This window comes from Lissotriton vulgaris, chromosome 8 (assembly GCF_964263255.1).
Source record: "Lissotriton vulgaris chromosome 8, aLisVul1.2, whole genome shotgun sequence".
NCBI classification, from domain to species: Eukaryota; Metazoa; Chordata; class Amphibia; order Caudata; family Salamandridae; genus Lissotriton; species Lissotriton vulgaris.
This window is the reverse complement of record NC_141696.1, coordinates 623557456-623573331: the sequence shown is the minus strand read 5'-3', so window position 1 is coordinate 623573331 and position 15876 is coordinate 623557456. Positions and strand designations below refer to the sequence as shown.

Here is a 15876-nt window from a genome sequence, read left to right as displayed (position 1 = left end):
TCGTACTTCACCAAAAATCGGTCTTCCTGCGTTGTGATTACTTTCATTAAATAAATCTTTCTCTTTATCTTCTTGGTGGAATGTTCCTTCATGCGTGGTTTTATCTCCGGTGTGTTGTTATTTTCCTCACCTTGTCACCATTGTTAAGTGAGAGACACCAGGCAGCAGTGATGACAAGGCTCCTTTATTTAAGTGTTAAACACAACACCCTGGCAGGAGCGGAGAGACGCAGCCGCCGGTCACGTCATCCCAGTCACAACCCCTCAACCAACTCAACTGTGCATATGCAAATTACCAGCTGGCATTCTAGAATGCCAGCTGGTGGTGAACAGGGTAGCGCGAGGGCAGGGGACGAGCGAGGAGGGGACGGAGGCCTGAGGGGGACAAGAGGGGATGAAGGTAAAAGGCAACAACATAACAAGCAGACTTTACACTCAGATCTGAGACCAAGTCCCTGTGGCTGCAGCTGTTACTGGGCAGCGAGGGTCCGCAGGAAAGTTGAGATCAGACACAGGTGGGAGGAAGCACTGGAGGGGTCCCTGCTCTTCAACGGGTCTTCAACTTCTGGACGGGGTCATCAGACACCTTCCTGCTTTCACAAATTTGCTTGAAAATGCACCATTTGCCCACTATTTTTTTCATGTGGTTCAGGCACGTTTGCTGTGCTCACTTGGCGCCAGGCCAGGCACAGCCCAGCCCTCAGCCCCAGGCAGGCCCAGCACCCAGCCTCAGCCCTGAACCCAGGCCCAGCACCCAGCCTCAGCACCAGCCACAGCCGCCCAGCACCCAGCCTCAGGCAGGCCCAGCACCCAGCCTCAGCCCTGAACCCAGGCCCAGCCCCCAGCCTCAGCACCAGCCACGCCAGGCCCAGCCCCCAGCCTCAGGCAGGCCCAGCACCCATCCTCAGGCCCAGCCTTGTCCCAGCCTCGTCCCAGCCCAGGCCCAGCCACGCCAGGCCCAGCCCAGCCACGCCAGGTCCAGCCCAGCCCCAGGCAGGCCCAGCCTCAGCCCTGAGCCCAGCACCCACCCTCAGCACCAGCCACGCCAGACCCAGCCCCCAGCCTCGTCCCAGCCTCAGCCCAGGCCCAGCCACGCCAGGCCCAGCCCAGCCCCCAGCACCAGGCAGGCCCAGCCTCAGCCCTGAGGCCAGCACCCAGCCTCGGCACCAGCCACGCCAGGCCCAGCCCAGCCCCCAGCCCCAGGCAGGCTCAGCACCCAGACTCAGGCCGGCCCAACACCAGCCTCAGCCCAGGACCAGTCACGCCAGGCCCAGCCCCAGGCAGCCCAGCACCAAGCCTCAGTCCTGAGCCCAGGCCCAGCCCCCAGCCTCAGGCACACCCAGCCAGGCCAGGCCCAGCCCCCAGCCTCGTCTAAGCCCAGGCCCAACCACAGTAAGGACTGGTCTTAAAATTGAGTAGCATTAAGGCAAGCGCCCAGTTAACACCCTACCACCATCTGTATATTGAATACAATGTTTATTTGTCCTTAAAATTGTTTCTGATGATAATTTGTGCATAATTTCAGACTTGCTAATTTGGGCTGGTTTTTGGGCTGGAACTGGTCTGATTGGGCTTATTTTGGGCTTCTATTTGAGCGGCTTTGGGCTTGGGCCGGGTGTAAAAATCTGTAAACACTGACGGAGCTTCACAGCTGTGAAGTTAGCCGGACCCCGTTTTGCTTCCCCACACACACCGAATTGCTGAGAATTCGAAACCAAAATACATATTACTAAATAAAACAAGCAACTTTGAGAATGTGCTGACTATGCCAATGTGGGCTGAGCTGCGAATGTTAGGAAAGTTATTCTTGATTCTGTTGTACTTTGTTTGTTTTCTTGTGTCTTTTTTTCTTCCTTCCATTGTTGCCTAATATGCTAGATAACAGGCTACCACTGCAAATTATGGCACGCATATTCATTAGGGCTGTTTATCCTGAATGGAGTAAACACAGACGAGGCTCTGAAAACACATGGGATGTCTAAAACAGCAGTGATGTAAAGAGAGAAATGTGATACTTGCCGCGGCGTGATTTGTATTAAAATATATTAAAACAAGCTTAAAACATACGAAAAGCTGTCTCCCGGTTATTGCTCAAGGGAAACGTAAGCATTTTACACATCAGAGATACGTGGTTTCTGTTTAACCTCTTTTGATCTATTATCACTGCGTGGTGAGGCCAGAAGAAACCCCACAGCAGCACATGGAAAACACTCAAGGAAGGACCTAGTTAGTTATTTGAAGAACAGTTGGAGCAATGATGCCTTACAGAACAGTAGTTTATTGTTAAAAGTATCACTAAAGTATACAGAAATGGATTTCACGGATATAGTCAGTCATTGGCGAATGTGGCCACTTTTACATTTCAGGAAAGATCTGTGATAGATTATGGCAAAATACAAAGTGAAACGACAAATTTGAAAGATAATCTGTAACTGAAAACTGTGGAAAATACTGTCTGCTTCTTAGTGGGTATTTATAAACCTAGGGTGGTCTGTGCTTTCATTGAGCAAGTATATTCATAAAGAATCGATTACATGAACTGCTCGACTGTGATCCACAGGCGGAGCTGCATGCTGTGTTTGCTCATCAAGTGCCTTCATTTTAACAGATACAATCTGCACCATCAGAGGAGAAGGCTTTGGAAGTTGCCTGCAGCACTCAACTAATCACATCACAGCCGGAAACCTTAGAAAAGGGGAAGATTGAGAGCGCTGCTGGCATTGTTGTTCAGATATTAAACAACTCACAACTTACTAATAATACTGAGGTGAGTGCAATTAGATATTTTTTATGTTTTCATCATTTACAAATTTTGGATTGCTTAGCCTTACCCTGCCAGGAACCCTCAGCTAACTATTCACGCGAGCCCTCATTTAGCTGAGCGCACAAAGCGGGACATTCAGGGCATAGGCATTAGCACACATTTCAACAATTTCTGTAGATCCAAGCGATGGTGGTACAGCAATCCATAAATCACAAGCAACAAAAAGCTGGTGATAAAAACATGCAAAACATGACGAAAATGTCTGTTCTGTTGTTACCTCAAGGCAGTCTTTATTTTCTGCACTAAAACTCTAAAGTCGTGCAATTCCAGTATTATCACATTCGGGAATTATTGCAGAACTGTGGGTGCTTATTTACAAGCCCAGAGAGCCGCCGGTGCGTCACTTTTATTGACGCACCAGCAGAACAATGGGCTTCTCCATATTTTTATTTTTTTATTTTTTTTTGGTCCTCATCTCACCTTTCAAGCCTCTGCGGGTCTTATGAAGCCGCCTTCGTTATCTGTCGCCCCTACGGCTTACCGCACTCGCTTGGGTCGTCCGACCGGTCCCTTTGTTTTGTAAGGGGCCCTGGTGTAATCATAAGACCAAGGATGTTACAGTAATCTTAAATTCTTACCCCAGCTCACGAGGGGGTGCCAAATGTTCAAAATCTTATCCTCCACACCATCGTACTCTAATCTTGCCATGGAGAATGCGGCTTTGAGCCAATCCTCCCTTTGCGGAGGAAGGGGGTCTTTCCACCTCTTACACACTTCCCTTCTAGCCAGCAATATCAAATACAATAATAGACCTTTATCTTTCTGCGAAAAAGTCTGAATGAGGCGACCATCATCTCCAAAAAATCCCAATTGCAAATTTATCTCTATGGTGGTGTTGAAGATGTCCAATAAATTGTCCCCCTCATCAGCCCAAAATCTTGCAAGTGTTAAACACTCATAAATGATATGTAGGTCATTAGCAAGAGGTGCCGCACATCTAGGGCATTTGGGGACAGGATTAGGAGCGAACTTTGCAATTTTTGAAGGGGTATAATAGAGTCAATTAATGACGAAGAAGTGTTTTTTTTTCAAGCAGGCAGGCTTAACAAATCTATATAGAGTCTTTAATGATGATTCATACAAAGAGTCTGCTAATGGCCCAAATGGGGTTCCCGTCCACATTGCAGCAGGGGCAGGTGTCTCTTGGCCCTCTGCCTCCAACAAGCTGTTGTACCACATAGAGATTTCCTTATTCAGTGGGCATGCCTCTTGCAACAGATCTTCAATCTCTCTATTTCCCGTGATCTCCCCCTTTTCTGCCTCATACCATGATGTTAACTGTATGTATTTAAATCTCGAGAGCCCCGGGCCAATCTTCTTCCTCAGATACTCCCACGGATATATCCCCCCAGAGTCCAACAGTTCGGACCGAATTCTGACACCTGCCCTCTTTATTGGCAATGCCAAGCAATCCTGCAGGCAGTCCGGAGTTCCTGGTGTATCCCACACAGAGCATTTTCAGAATAGTATCCCATGCCCCAGCTACGCCTAAGCCTATACCATAACTCCAGGGATGCTCTTAAAACTTTCAGACGTACCCTTTTGAAGAACTTAGGTGATCCGAATTTATACAGAAACGCCTCACCATCTCCTCCTCCTTCCACCCGCACCATTTCACCCAGCAGCCTCCCCCAGGCTGATTCCCCTGGCTTTACTAGCAGCATCCGTATGCTTTTAAACTGGAATGCTGCTGCGTACAACCTTACGACTGGGAGGGCTAACCCGCCTTTTTTTAGTCTGCGTCTAAGTTTTTTCCACGCCAGGCGGATCCCTTTATTGCCCCAGATAAAACTGCTGATCTTGCTCTGTACTTTCATCAGATTTTTACTCGGAAATGTTAATGGGATTGAAGAGAAGAGGTATGACAGTTTAGGGAGGATAACCATCTTCACTAAGTTGACTTTCCCATAGATGGCCAGTGGGAGATTGCTCCATCTACAAAATAAACTGTCAATTTCCTTTACCACCCTCTTTAGATTCAACTCAGGGATCTTTACAATTTCCTTCACTACAAAAATCCCCAAGTATCTCATCTCTTCACTAACTGTCCCTAGCCACTCCAGGTTCCAGCACATCACCTCCGTCTTAGTTCTATTAACAAGAAACCCGGAGATTGATCCAAACTCACACATACACTCTTCCGTCCTCGTGATGGCTGTATCTGGGTCGCTTGTGTATAGTATCAAATCGTCAGCATACAAAGCTATTTTTGAGCAGTATTGTTCCGATCTAAATGGGTGGATTGAGTCATCCAGTGTGAGCATCTGGGCTAATGGTTCCACGTACAAATTAAACAAAAGAGGCGATATCGGACACCCCTGCCTCGTTCCTCTCTGAATATTAAAACTCGCAGTGAGGAACCCATTCAAAAATATTCGGGCAGAGGCACCCTGATAGCAGTTCTGCAAGGTCTGTATAAAAATTGGACCAAATCCCATAGCCTTCAAGACCTCCCAAAGATATACCCAGCAAACTCTATCGAAAGCCTTGGCCGCGTCGACAGCAACAATGGCCAAGGGTTCTTTCCTCTGGATAGCCAGATCAATATTGCCTATCAGGAGCTGTGTTTGTTCCTGGATATGTCTGCCAGCGACAAACCCTTTCTGATCTGGGTGTATTAACTTGGGTATCAATTTAGCCAATCTCCCTGCTAAAATGCCCATAAAGATCCTATAATCGGCATTCAGCAGGGAGATTGGACGATACGAGTCTGCCTTTTTTGGATCCTTGCCAGGTTTTAATATCAGAACTATTATTGCCTCTTTCCAGGTGGTAGGGACCTTCCTAGATAAGCTATAAGTTGAATTAAAAGTATCTTCCAATACTTCTGAGAGCTCCACTTTAAGGTGTTTATATATTTCACTCGGGAGAGCATCTGATCCAGCAACTTTTTTGTTCTTAGATTTATTTATCTGAGCTGCGATCTCCTCTGACGTAAAGGGTGCATCTAGGTTATTTTTGCTTTCTTCTGATAGTATGGGGAGTTGTTTATTACTAAGAAATTACTGAATCATACTTGGCTGGGGAGCCAAGTCTTCCTTATACAGTTCTGAAAACATAGAGAGAAGACAGGCCTATATATCCTCTATCTTATTTGAGATATCCCCGCTAGCATTAATTTTAAGCTCTTTTATGTCATTCCTGGCACAATCAGTTCTGGCTTTCCATGCTAGTAAGGTGCCAGCCTTCTCCCCATATTCATAATTTTGCATCCTACTGATGTCCCACTGCACCCTACATTTAGCTTCTAGTCTCCCTCTGTATTCTGCTCTTGCCTCTTCCAACCTCCCCAAAATCTGAGTGAGTAGCTCCTGGTCCCCGTTTCTAACACCATCTCTTTCTCTCTCCAGACCGCTTATCTTCTCTTCAATACCCTTTAGTACCCCAGCTTCAGTCTTATTCTTATAACAGATAATCCCATGTAGGTTCCCCCTGTCATGCACGCACCTTTTTTGTCTCGGAAGTGTCCTGGAGTCACGAAGCTATGCACCCTGCTTTCCCCCTGTCACTACCCGGGCATCAGTAGTGTACACTAACCCCTGAACAGTGACCACGGCGAACACAGGGGAACAAAACAAGGGTAGGAAGGGGGAACAAAAGAATGGCACTCAAAAGTCTTCTTCCACTTCAAGGGTGCTCTTGTTTTCGGTTAAAACACTGTAGTGAAACATAAAAGATATAAGTGAGAACTAATCCCTCCCCCAACAACCTCACAGTAGTAAATGGCAAGTCTTATATGTTACCTTGTGGAGTACTAGGAGGAATGATAACGAACACAAGAAAGCTGCCAGGAACTCTGTAGACTGATTGGATATGCCTTGTACATATACTCTGTACTCTAGACAAAAGATAACAGCCCATGAAATTACAAGCTCTCTTATTGATAAGTATATCTGTACTCCTTGTGGCACTCACCAATATAATGCAATAATCGCTCCGTGAAACTTTCCACAAACGATTCTCAAAGAAGATGATTCTAACCGCTATAGAACCTCTCTGAAATCAAAAAGCCCCTGTCTCAAAACGAGGAACACAAATATCCTGCACTGAGGAAAACCGCACAATACTACCGCCGTAACACGAATCGGGAGAAACAAGACCAAAACAAGAATTTATTGAAGCAAGCCGCTTCTAACTCACAAGCACAGCGATGATCCCGCAAAACGCTACGATCACCTAGCTCCTCGGACGCCGCAGGAAACCCGGAACGAACAGGAAACCCAACTAGCTAAACGCGAAGCACTTCCGTCAGGTCTAGGGCGGGTTTAAAACCCGGAACACTACCTCTCGGCGCATGCGCGGTACTGACGCATGCGCCCTACCTCATTGCACTAGGATTTTGCCAACCGAGTACGCCATAGTCAGTACTCGGACCCTATTGTAGCGGGCAACTTGTCTATGATTTTAATCTTCGGCACATACTCTGTTCGTCGTGTAACTGGCAGGCATGACACCCCCTAAGCAAGGCTTTGTAGGCGTCCCAGACTACATCAGGTGTTGTAGAGCCTGAATTCAGCAAGAAAAACTCCAAGGACGGGGCCTGTACGGCGGCAATCACCTCCGGGTCCTGCAGCTTGGCCCTGTTAAGAGTCCATCTTGGTGCTTGTCGCTGCACCTCCTTAATCTGATATAGGAAATGTAGTGGTGCGTGGTCAGACAGGTGACTCGGGAGAACTGAGACTTCTCGTATATTAGCTATTGAGCCTCTATCTAAGAAAATGTAGTCCATCCTAGATGAATGACAGTGTTTTAAACTATAGTAGGTAAAACCCTTCTCGTCTCCTTTTATTTCCCTCCATAGATCGACTAAATCCATATCGTGTAACATATTAACTAATGCCCGGCATACCTTCACCGCACCTTTGTAGCGACTTAAGTTAGATCTGGCTTCCCCATATTTACAAGATCATGTTAAGTCACTCTGCGCAAATTTTCATGGCCTTCTAAATATGTTTCCGTTTCACTCATTATCAGTGTGAAATGGGGAGTTGCATGGATGTAGCTGTGGGTGTTCCCACTCAACATTCACGGAACTTGACACATTCCCAAATTTACAAGATTTTGTAAACCTGGGAATGTGTCAGAATCCTAGATGAAATGAGGAGAAAAAATTGTCCCTTCCTACACAAAAACAATCATCCCCTCAGCGCAAGCACCCTTGCAAAATGACGCATTGGTGTCTGCACTGGCGCTACGGCTGCTGTTTGTTCACCGGCGCAGGGGAGAAGAACAGGAATGCACTGTGTCTTGTAGATACGGCACATTCCTGCCTTTTATTTCGATGCACGGGAGCACAGCAGGTAGGCTTGCTGCACTGCTGTGCGTCAAAATATTGCAAATGAGGCCCTTTGTATGGGACATTAAAGGAACCCCTTGGTATGTTATATTATCTACTATTTATTGAACACACAACCAATGTAGGGTCTCTCAGCTCTAAAAAGGAGGACCTAACCATTCTACAAAGTTAGGAGCGGATTTAGAGTTTGCCAGAGGGTAAATCCATCTCAAACGTGAAGTATATCCCATCCAACTTATTACAAGTGCCATGGGATATATATAAACATATGATATCCCAACTGGTCTTATTTAAAGGTAGTTAGAGAGGATATGTATACAACATTATCAGAAAGGAAACAAGGAGAATCTGTTAGATTATTACATGTGCTCATTGCATCATTTATATATCGAAATAAGAAAGGGCAAATAGCAGTTGTAGCAGCACTGCAATAAACAAATAAAACAACCCTAATTGTACTTGGTGCTCAGAATGTGTGAGTGAAATTCACAGTGGCAACGCAAGTGACAATGTGATCAGCGTAAACGGCGCATGGTGACTGGTGCATAAATATATACAGTGATTGGACGAGACATTGTGGTTCCAGCTGAATTGAGGAGTTTGGTTCTAGTTTGGGCTTGCTGTCGTTTTTGCGAACCACTTTGTATGTAGCGCCTATGTTCGTGCTGAATGGTCGACGGCGTTTCGATCCTCATTAATCGGGATCTTCATCAGGACTGGGTCGGGTTGGCGACAGTGCTGGCAGAGACTTCAGTCATGCTGAGGTCCGGAATCCATTAAATCTTTGTAGTCGCGTTAGGTCTGGGGGCACGGGTGAATCTGGATGTAAAGATAGGAAGAATCCGTCAGGGGTGTCGAGGACGGAGGGACCTGGGGGTAATGACAGATTCTGGGTCTCCACCTCTGATTGTTGGGTTTGATGTGTTCAAGAAATTTCATCCTCTGAAGTTAAGACCATCTAGTGTGAAGGTTTATGCTCACGGGGAAATGCAAATTGAGGCAGTGGCCGAATGTTATTGACAACTGGAGTCTGAAAAGAGTAGAGCAACAATTTTAGTATTTGTAGCCTAGTATGGATTTAATTTATTAGGGTGGAATGATAAGGAGGAATTTGATATAATCTTAGGCCCCAATCTCCCAGTTAGGGTTGTGTTCAAATCCAAGTTAACTTAAGACAAGTGTGAATTCTGCATGAATGTGTCTGCTGGTGAGCATTGGATTCAAAGGTTTCCCTAGATATTTAACAGCAAACTTGATAAATTACGTGGATTTCAGCACAAATTGCGCTAAAGGACAATTGCAAACCTGTGGTTCACAAAGTTCGTAAAGTACCACTATGCTTGAGGCGGAGTTGCAGGTTAAATTAAACCGTTTATGCGATCTTGAAATAATCAAGCCTATTGAAAGTTCTAAATGGTTGTCCCCATTTGGTTTAGCTCGTAAGCGGGATTAAACCTATAGACTGTAGTTGTACTTGTGTCACTTTAATCACAACATTTATGTTGATCGTAAACTGTTGACCAATATTAAGAAATGTTATACACTTTGAAGGATGGCACTGTGTTTACTACTCTAGATGAGTCTGTGGGTTACTACCAAATAATGTCAAACACCTCACATCAAATATTACCCCAGTAGAGGTCTTTCATTACAATCGAATGGCTTTCCGCCTGCCATCAGCCTTGTCTGTTTTTCAAAGCCTTGAGAGATTAATGTTTCAGAAGCACAAAGGCCTCCTATATTTTCAAGATGACATCTTGGTATTTGGAAGTAGCGTGAGTGAACTTAACAAGAGACGGCCAGAGTATTATCTGTGCTGAAGCATTGAGGTTTTACATTGCGCTCTAACAATTGCAAGTTTGAAGCGGATGGGGTAGAATACCTGGGACACCATATTAATGCTAAGGGACTTGAACCTGAAATAAACATTCTAAAAGCCATTGAAGAAGCCTCATACCCCAGAGCAAGGACTAGTTGAAATCCTATGTAGGCTCAGTAGATTATTATTTGAGATATGTTTCCCACTTTTCCCAAAAAACTGCACTTTTAAAAAATGTGTAAGCTGCATGTCTGGAGTGTGGAGTTTCAGAGTGCCATTTGTCCTGTGTGATTCCAACATTTTCATTATTGATGCAAGTAACTATGGCCATGGGGTAGTTTTGTTACAAAGGAGAAAAATGGCAGAGAGGATGTAAATGCTTTCTTTTCAAGACCACTACAGGGATCTGAATTAACCTACTCAACCATTAAAAAAGATGCTGTGGCATTGTAGTTGGGTACCTAGCATTTGAGGATGTACATATGAGGTGTACCCAGTTGTGTTACGCACTGATCACAAGCCACTGGTTGATCTATTTAGCACCAAAAGTGAGGGAAGAGCTACACCCAGAATTGCCAAGTAGCAGTACTGTTTTCTAGAGTACAATTATAGTGTAGAATTCCCTGGTAAGAATATGTGCTTGAATCCATGGCCACAAACCAGATCTTGTACCTCAGATGAGCCTTGGTTTTTGCTGCTCTTTGGTGTCCGTTGTGTGCAAGTGTTAAGTTTCGTTACCTCAGCTGGGTTGGAGTGACAAGCTTGTGCCTGTTTAGGAGAATTCCGTTCTCTGTGACACTTAAATCATTTTGCATGTGCCATAGTGAGTTTATCTCTCTCTGATAGGCATCATCGTGGGTACTGATATTTGGCAGGAAATCTTTCCATTGATAAACCGGACGGAGTTACATGCCTGTTGGAGGCAGATGTTAGGCTTCGTTGCTACAGCAATTTCTGTGAGTCTTGCTGTGCATAGGCAGTTAGCAGTAATGACCATTTCAATTTATTTTTCAGCTCCTCCAGAGTGATCTGGTGTGTCGGGACTCTTGGATTGAGAATACTGAGACAGTTAGTTGGCGGGTTGATACAGAAGGGTTTGTATCCTACCGTTAATTTATATTTTTAAAGTTGGAGCACCAACTTTGCTCTACAGGGCAGAGGGTACGAGGTCTTGCCCAGTAGATATGGTATGAGTATGTTATCTGTAGTGAACTTGAACGGTTGCCCAAACAGGTAAAGATGAAAGTGAGTACACCATCATTTTGTTGCAAGAGCCTCTTCCTCAATGTGGGTGTACTGTTTTTTTGTATCCACAAGGACTTTCCTTGCGACAGCAAATGGTGTCCATTTATCCTCATGTACTCATTGCATGAGGATTGTTCCAAGCCCAAAGGAGCAAACATCCACGATTAGTTCAGAGTCTTTGGAAAGGTCGAAATAGGACAGCATCTTGTTTCTTGTACTAGTGCATTCTTAATTGCATGGAAATTTGCCTTCTTCAGGTACCCCCACATCCACGGTGTCATAGATATTATCAGGCTCCATAGCGGCCCTACCAGGGTCGCTAAATTGGGATGTAATCTGCCACAATATGTTGCTAGACCTAGAAAACTTCTGACTTCAGACGGAGATTTCAGGAATACTGCTTCTCTGATGTCTGCACTTTTCACTGTATCAACCTGGATCCCCTCACTGAAGAATCTGTAACCATAGCATCCTATTCTCCAATTGAGAAATATATATTTTTGTCTATTTAATGTTAGTCCTAATTTGCTGATTTTGTGGAGAGTGGCAGCCAACCATCCCTGATTTCCGAGATCATGGGGGCATGTATCAGCATGTCCTCGCTGACATTGATGATACCTTCAAGTTCAGACAAAGCCTTGTGGATGGCATTTTTGAAGACTTCTGTGGCAGATCAGGCACCAAAATTGAGGCAGGGATATCGCTGGAGGCCTACGTGAATTTTTTTTTATGTAGAGGTAGTCTTCGTGGAGCTCCAGTTGGTTATATCCCAAGTTCAGATGTAATTTTGAAAACCATTGGGATTTGTTAAGGTCATTTTTTAGGTCATTGATGGATGGGGTGATGTGCATCTCCCTTCATATTGCTGTATTTGGTAGCTGCATATCAATACAGAAACAAAGGTTGCTTCAGCGTGCTGGTGAAAACCATGGGTGAAACTCATGATGTAGGGAGAATAGCTTCTCAATGACTCCTGCATCTTCTAGTTTTTACAATTCAGCCTCCACCGCCGGGCAAAGGTGAAACTGACTCTGGCAGTGGCGGAAGGCAACAGGTTTGATGGACTTGTCAATGTCAAGGAGTACGGGAGCCCTCAGTAAGCATCCAAGCCCTTTGACGGTGCCACTGGAAGTTTTTGAGAAGATCCTCTACACTTCTCTGGTTGACCTCTGATGCAAAGCCTGTCAGGTTGACCAGCCAAGTAGAGTCCCAATTCCTGCCATGGTGACCAAGAACTTAATTATACTGGAGAATTTGCAGTGGGAGACAAGGCATCTAATCATTCCTTCAAGCTGAATGGGGTCGAACCCTCAATAGGCAAAGATCATTGCTTTAGGGTGTAGGGATGCTAGCTGTGCGTCTATTGTCTCTACTGTTATGTCACATAACAAATTACAGTGGTGTGTGAGTTAATGGTGGTGTGCACGTAAGCGTTGTGGAGGTGTGTGTGCATAACAGTGCTGATATGTCTGTGTAGCAGTGGTATTGTGTGTGTGCAAGTTGTGACGTGGGAAGCTTGGGGTTTGGGAGATTTCCCCTCTGAACTGATTACTGTGTATTTTGCAAAGTCACAGTGCAGAGAAAAATAATTGAAAAACTCAAGAAGAATCCACCAGATTGGGGTTTCCTTAATGTTCTAGCTGGAGGGTTTACTGGTTGGATTGCCGAAGTATGGTTCAGTAGCAGTTTGGCACAATTTCTTCATCTGTTTTTCAAAAGTCAGTCATCCTCCCTCAAAGGAGCAATCACATTAGCGCTTCAATACAGGTCCATTGCAAGGCTCTGACTTTGTATATTTGTGCAATTATGTAACTGTACCCAGTAGTATTTTTAGTGATGCGCAGTAGCTCATAAACATATTTTTCTTGTGAACTTTCTAGGTTACAAACGCTGCCATCACTACTGTAAGTCAACTCTTGGAAGCACCAGCAAACCAATTTGAGAGAGGTTTGACAGAAAGGTAATATAAATATTTGAATTACTCGGATGAAAAATTCTACTTGGAATTTTCAATAAGGGTGGACTTTATGTAAGCATAAAAATGTCACATGATTGTACATTAGCTCTAGTCACAAAAAAGTGCTTTCTGCATGATAGCCCTTCTATACAATGCTAATAGCGTTTGATACTTCTAACTGCAGAGTTCTCAGAATTAGAATATCCCCAATATCACAGTCTTCCTACGTGCCTTAAGGTTGTGCAATGTGCCTGAGTGTTGGCTTCATTCTGCTCCAAAAGTGCTTTGAATGCGGATCTGGAGATCAGCTTTTATTGCCATCAATTTTCAACAACTTTTAAATCCAGTGTCTAAGTGAACAATGTTACCCCCTAAACATACAGAGTTTAAACCATGCCGTGACTGTGGAAAAAAGATTTCCGGGAAAAAGTTGTCAGCAAGGGACCGTCACCAACATATGCCTTTACTGTCTAAGCTCAAAGTACAACTCCAAGCCATGAAAAGAGTGTGGTCTCATGCACCTGAAGGCGACTCGGGACAGAGAAGAGAAGTTGTACATTGCTGAACATCAGAAGAAGTCATATACCTTGAGTACGTCCAGCTTCAAGTTGAGGGCCGGTCCTTAGATAGATCCTCTTTGCAGTTATAATCATCAGGGAAGTCAAGGTGTATTCATAGAGGAAACACAAGAAGGCGAAGCATGACTTGACCCCCATCCGGAAACTCTCTATTGAAAGAGAAGTTGCAGGGTTGTTAGGTGGCTTTCAGTTTTGCTTCCTATTGATTGAGGACCTGATTCCAAAATTGGTCCCTGTGTGGCTCGAGTTTCAGGGCCCTTTGTTGATGCAGCAGCAAGCCGAGACCTTTAAGGAGGATGTGCTGCACATTTTTTCACTCTTCTGGCTGTCTCTAACATGCCTTCAGACTCCAGGGATCGGCTTGGGCCTCCAGCCAGGCTGCTGATTCAGTGCTGTGAGAAGTTGGCCTGATATATGCTGTTCACTAATTAAAGTGGGTACCTTGCACCAATCCAAATGACCCTTGTGATATATAAGGTCAATGATAACCTTTAGAAAGCTATCCTAGTGGTAGCTGTGGAGAGCAGCCTTCAGGAGTAATCTTGAAGGAATAAAAAGCAGCTTGTTTTACCAGAATATCACCTCCTATATTGACTGAATGAAAGGACAACCACTTATGTATGTAACTATGAGTGACATTTCAATGACTATGAGTGACACTTTCTCGCAAGCAAAATTAAGTAATGAAGGCAAGGAAATCATATAAATATCAGAAATTACACCTATTTGAGCATAGTTGCTAATGTTTCTGATTGCTTGTTCGTGACATTTTCATAGATTCAGTGGATTTGTGAGAGTCATTCAACGGCTAAATGTTTGATATTTAGAGTGGCCATTTCTTGCGACCAAAATCATGCAATGAAGTCCATGGACACATCGTTCACCTTTTTTTTTTTAAATAAAGTTGTTCTGTGATAAAAAAAATGCATAACTTATTCTGCATGCTACCCATCTTATTATTAGTCCGTGGGTGTATGCAAAGAAATATCTGAATAAAGAATATTGCTTTACAAACAATGCATTTGAAGCTTGTAGCCGAGTGGGTCTCTTTAGGCAGATGTGTTAGATACATCCAAGCCTTATTAAGCAAATGCACAACAGCACGGAAAGTCAATTAAGTCTGTGATGTCCGAAATGCTCCTCATAGTTAAAGATGCCTTTGTCTAACGCCTACAGTGGCAAAGCTGCTTCCACCTCTACAGAGAGGCCATCTTCACAGTATATAAGGAGGCTGCTCTTGTGCAACGATTATTTCAGGTTCCAACGCACCGGTCTAAGGGCCAGATGTATCAACATTACATTTTGTGAGTCTATAATAGCGAATTTTACCGATTCGCTAATATAGACTAGCAAAATGCAATGTATGTAGGAATCTGCTAATATTTTGTGATTCCTACACATTCCTTATTTGTGACTCGCAAATTGCATGTCGCAAATAAGTAATGGCTTCCCATTCATTTCTATGGGCCAAGAGGCCCATAGGAATGAATGTGAATTGCATGTGCAATTTGCGAGTACCCAATAGATATTCGCAAATTGTGCATGTAATTTCAAAGATGCAAGGGTTCTAAAAGGGCACCCTGTTGCACCCCTGAAATGTGCATGTGGGCACATGTGGCGCACCTACATGCCCCAAGGGCATGTATGTGAGCCACATGACACTTTGAAAAAGGCAAAAATTTGAATTTTTTTAGGAAATCACAAATTACCACCAACTTGAAGTTGTTGGAAATTACGATTCCTTAAAGCAATATCTTAATTTGCGATGGCTAGTAAAATAGCATTTAGGGAATCGCAAATTGCGGTCCTCTTAATGCCTGCTCAAAATAGGGAATCACACATTTTGCGATTCCTTTTTTTGCAAGTGGGTTTTTTCTTCCCTACATTGAACACTACGATTTTGCGATCGCAAACGGTGAAATTCTGTGAATTTCACTTTTTGCGATAGCAATTTTGCTTGATACATCTGGCCCCTTATCTTCATTGACAGGTGTGAGGGAAACGTGATATTTTTTCAGTTTTATATAACAAACACTCAGCCAAGTGCATTAAGGATCCTTACATGAGCACCAAATTACATTACACAAGGTCAGATTCATATTTTTTAAGCACAGGGAGATTTAGTGATCTGCTCAGAATCACAGAATGTTGAGCAGGC

At 44.2% G+C, this 15876-nt stretch overlaps 1 protein-coding gene across 3 annotated transcripts in view; it reads left to right on the top strand.

The window, feature by feature from the left end:
- The window catches only part of ADGRG7 (adhesion G protein-coupled receptor G7), a 1328771-nt gene that overhangs the window by 514617 nt on the left and 798278 nt on the right, over nucleotides 1-15876 (top strand). For all 3 annotated transcript variants that reach the window (XM_086934503.1, XM_086934505.1, XM_086934506.1), the window contains exons 5-6: nucleotides 2608-2766; nucleotides 13064-13143. In XM_086934503.1, the coding sequence (XP_086790629.1) occupies nucleotides 2608-2766; nucleotides 13064-13143 (239 nt within the window). The remainder of the gene's footprint in view (nucleotides 1-2607; nucleotides 2767-13063; nucleotides 13144-15876) is intronic.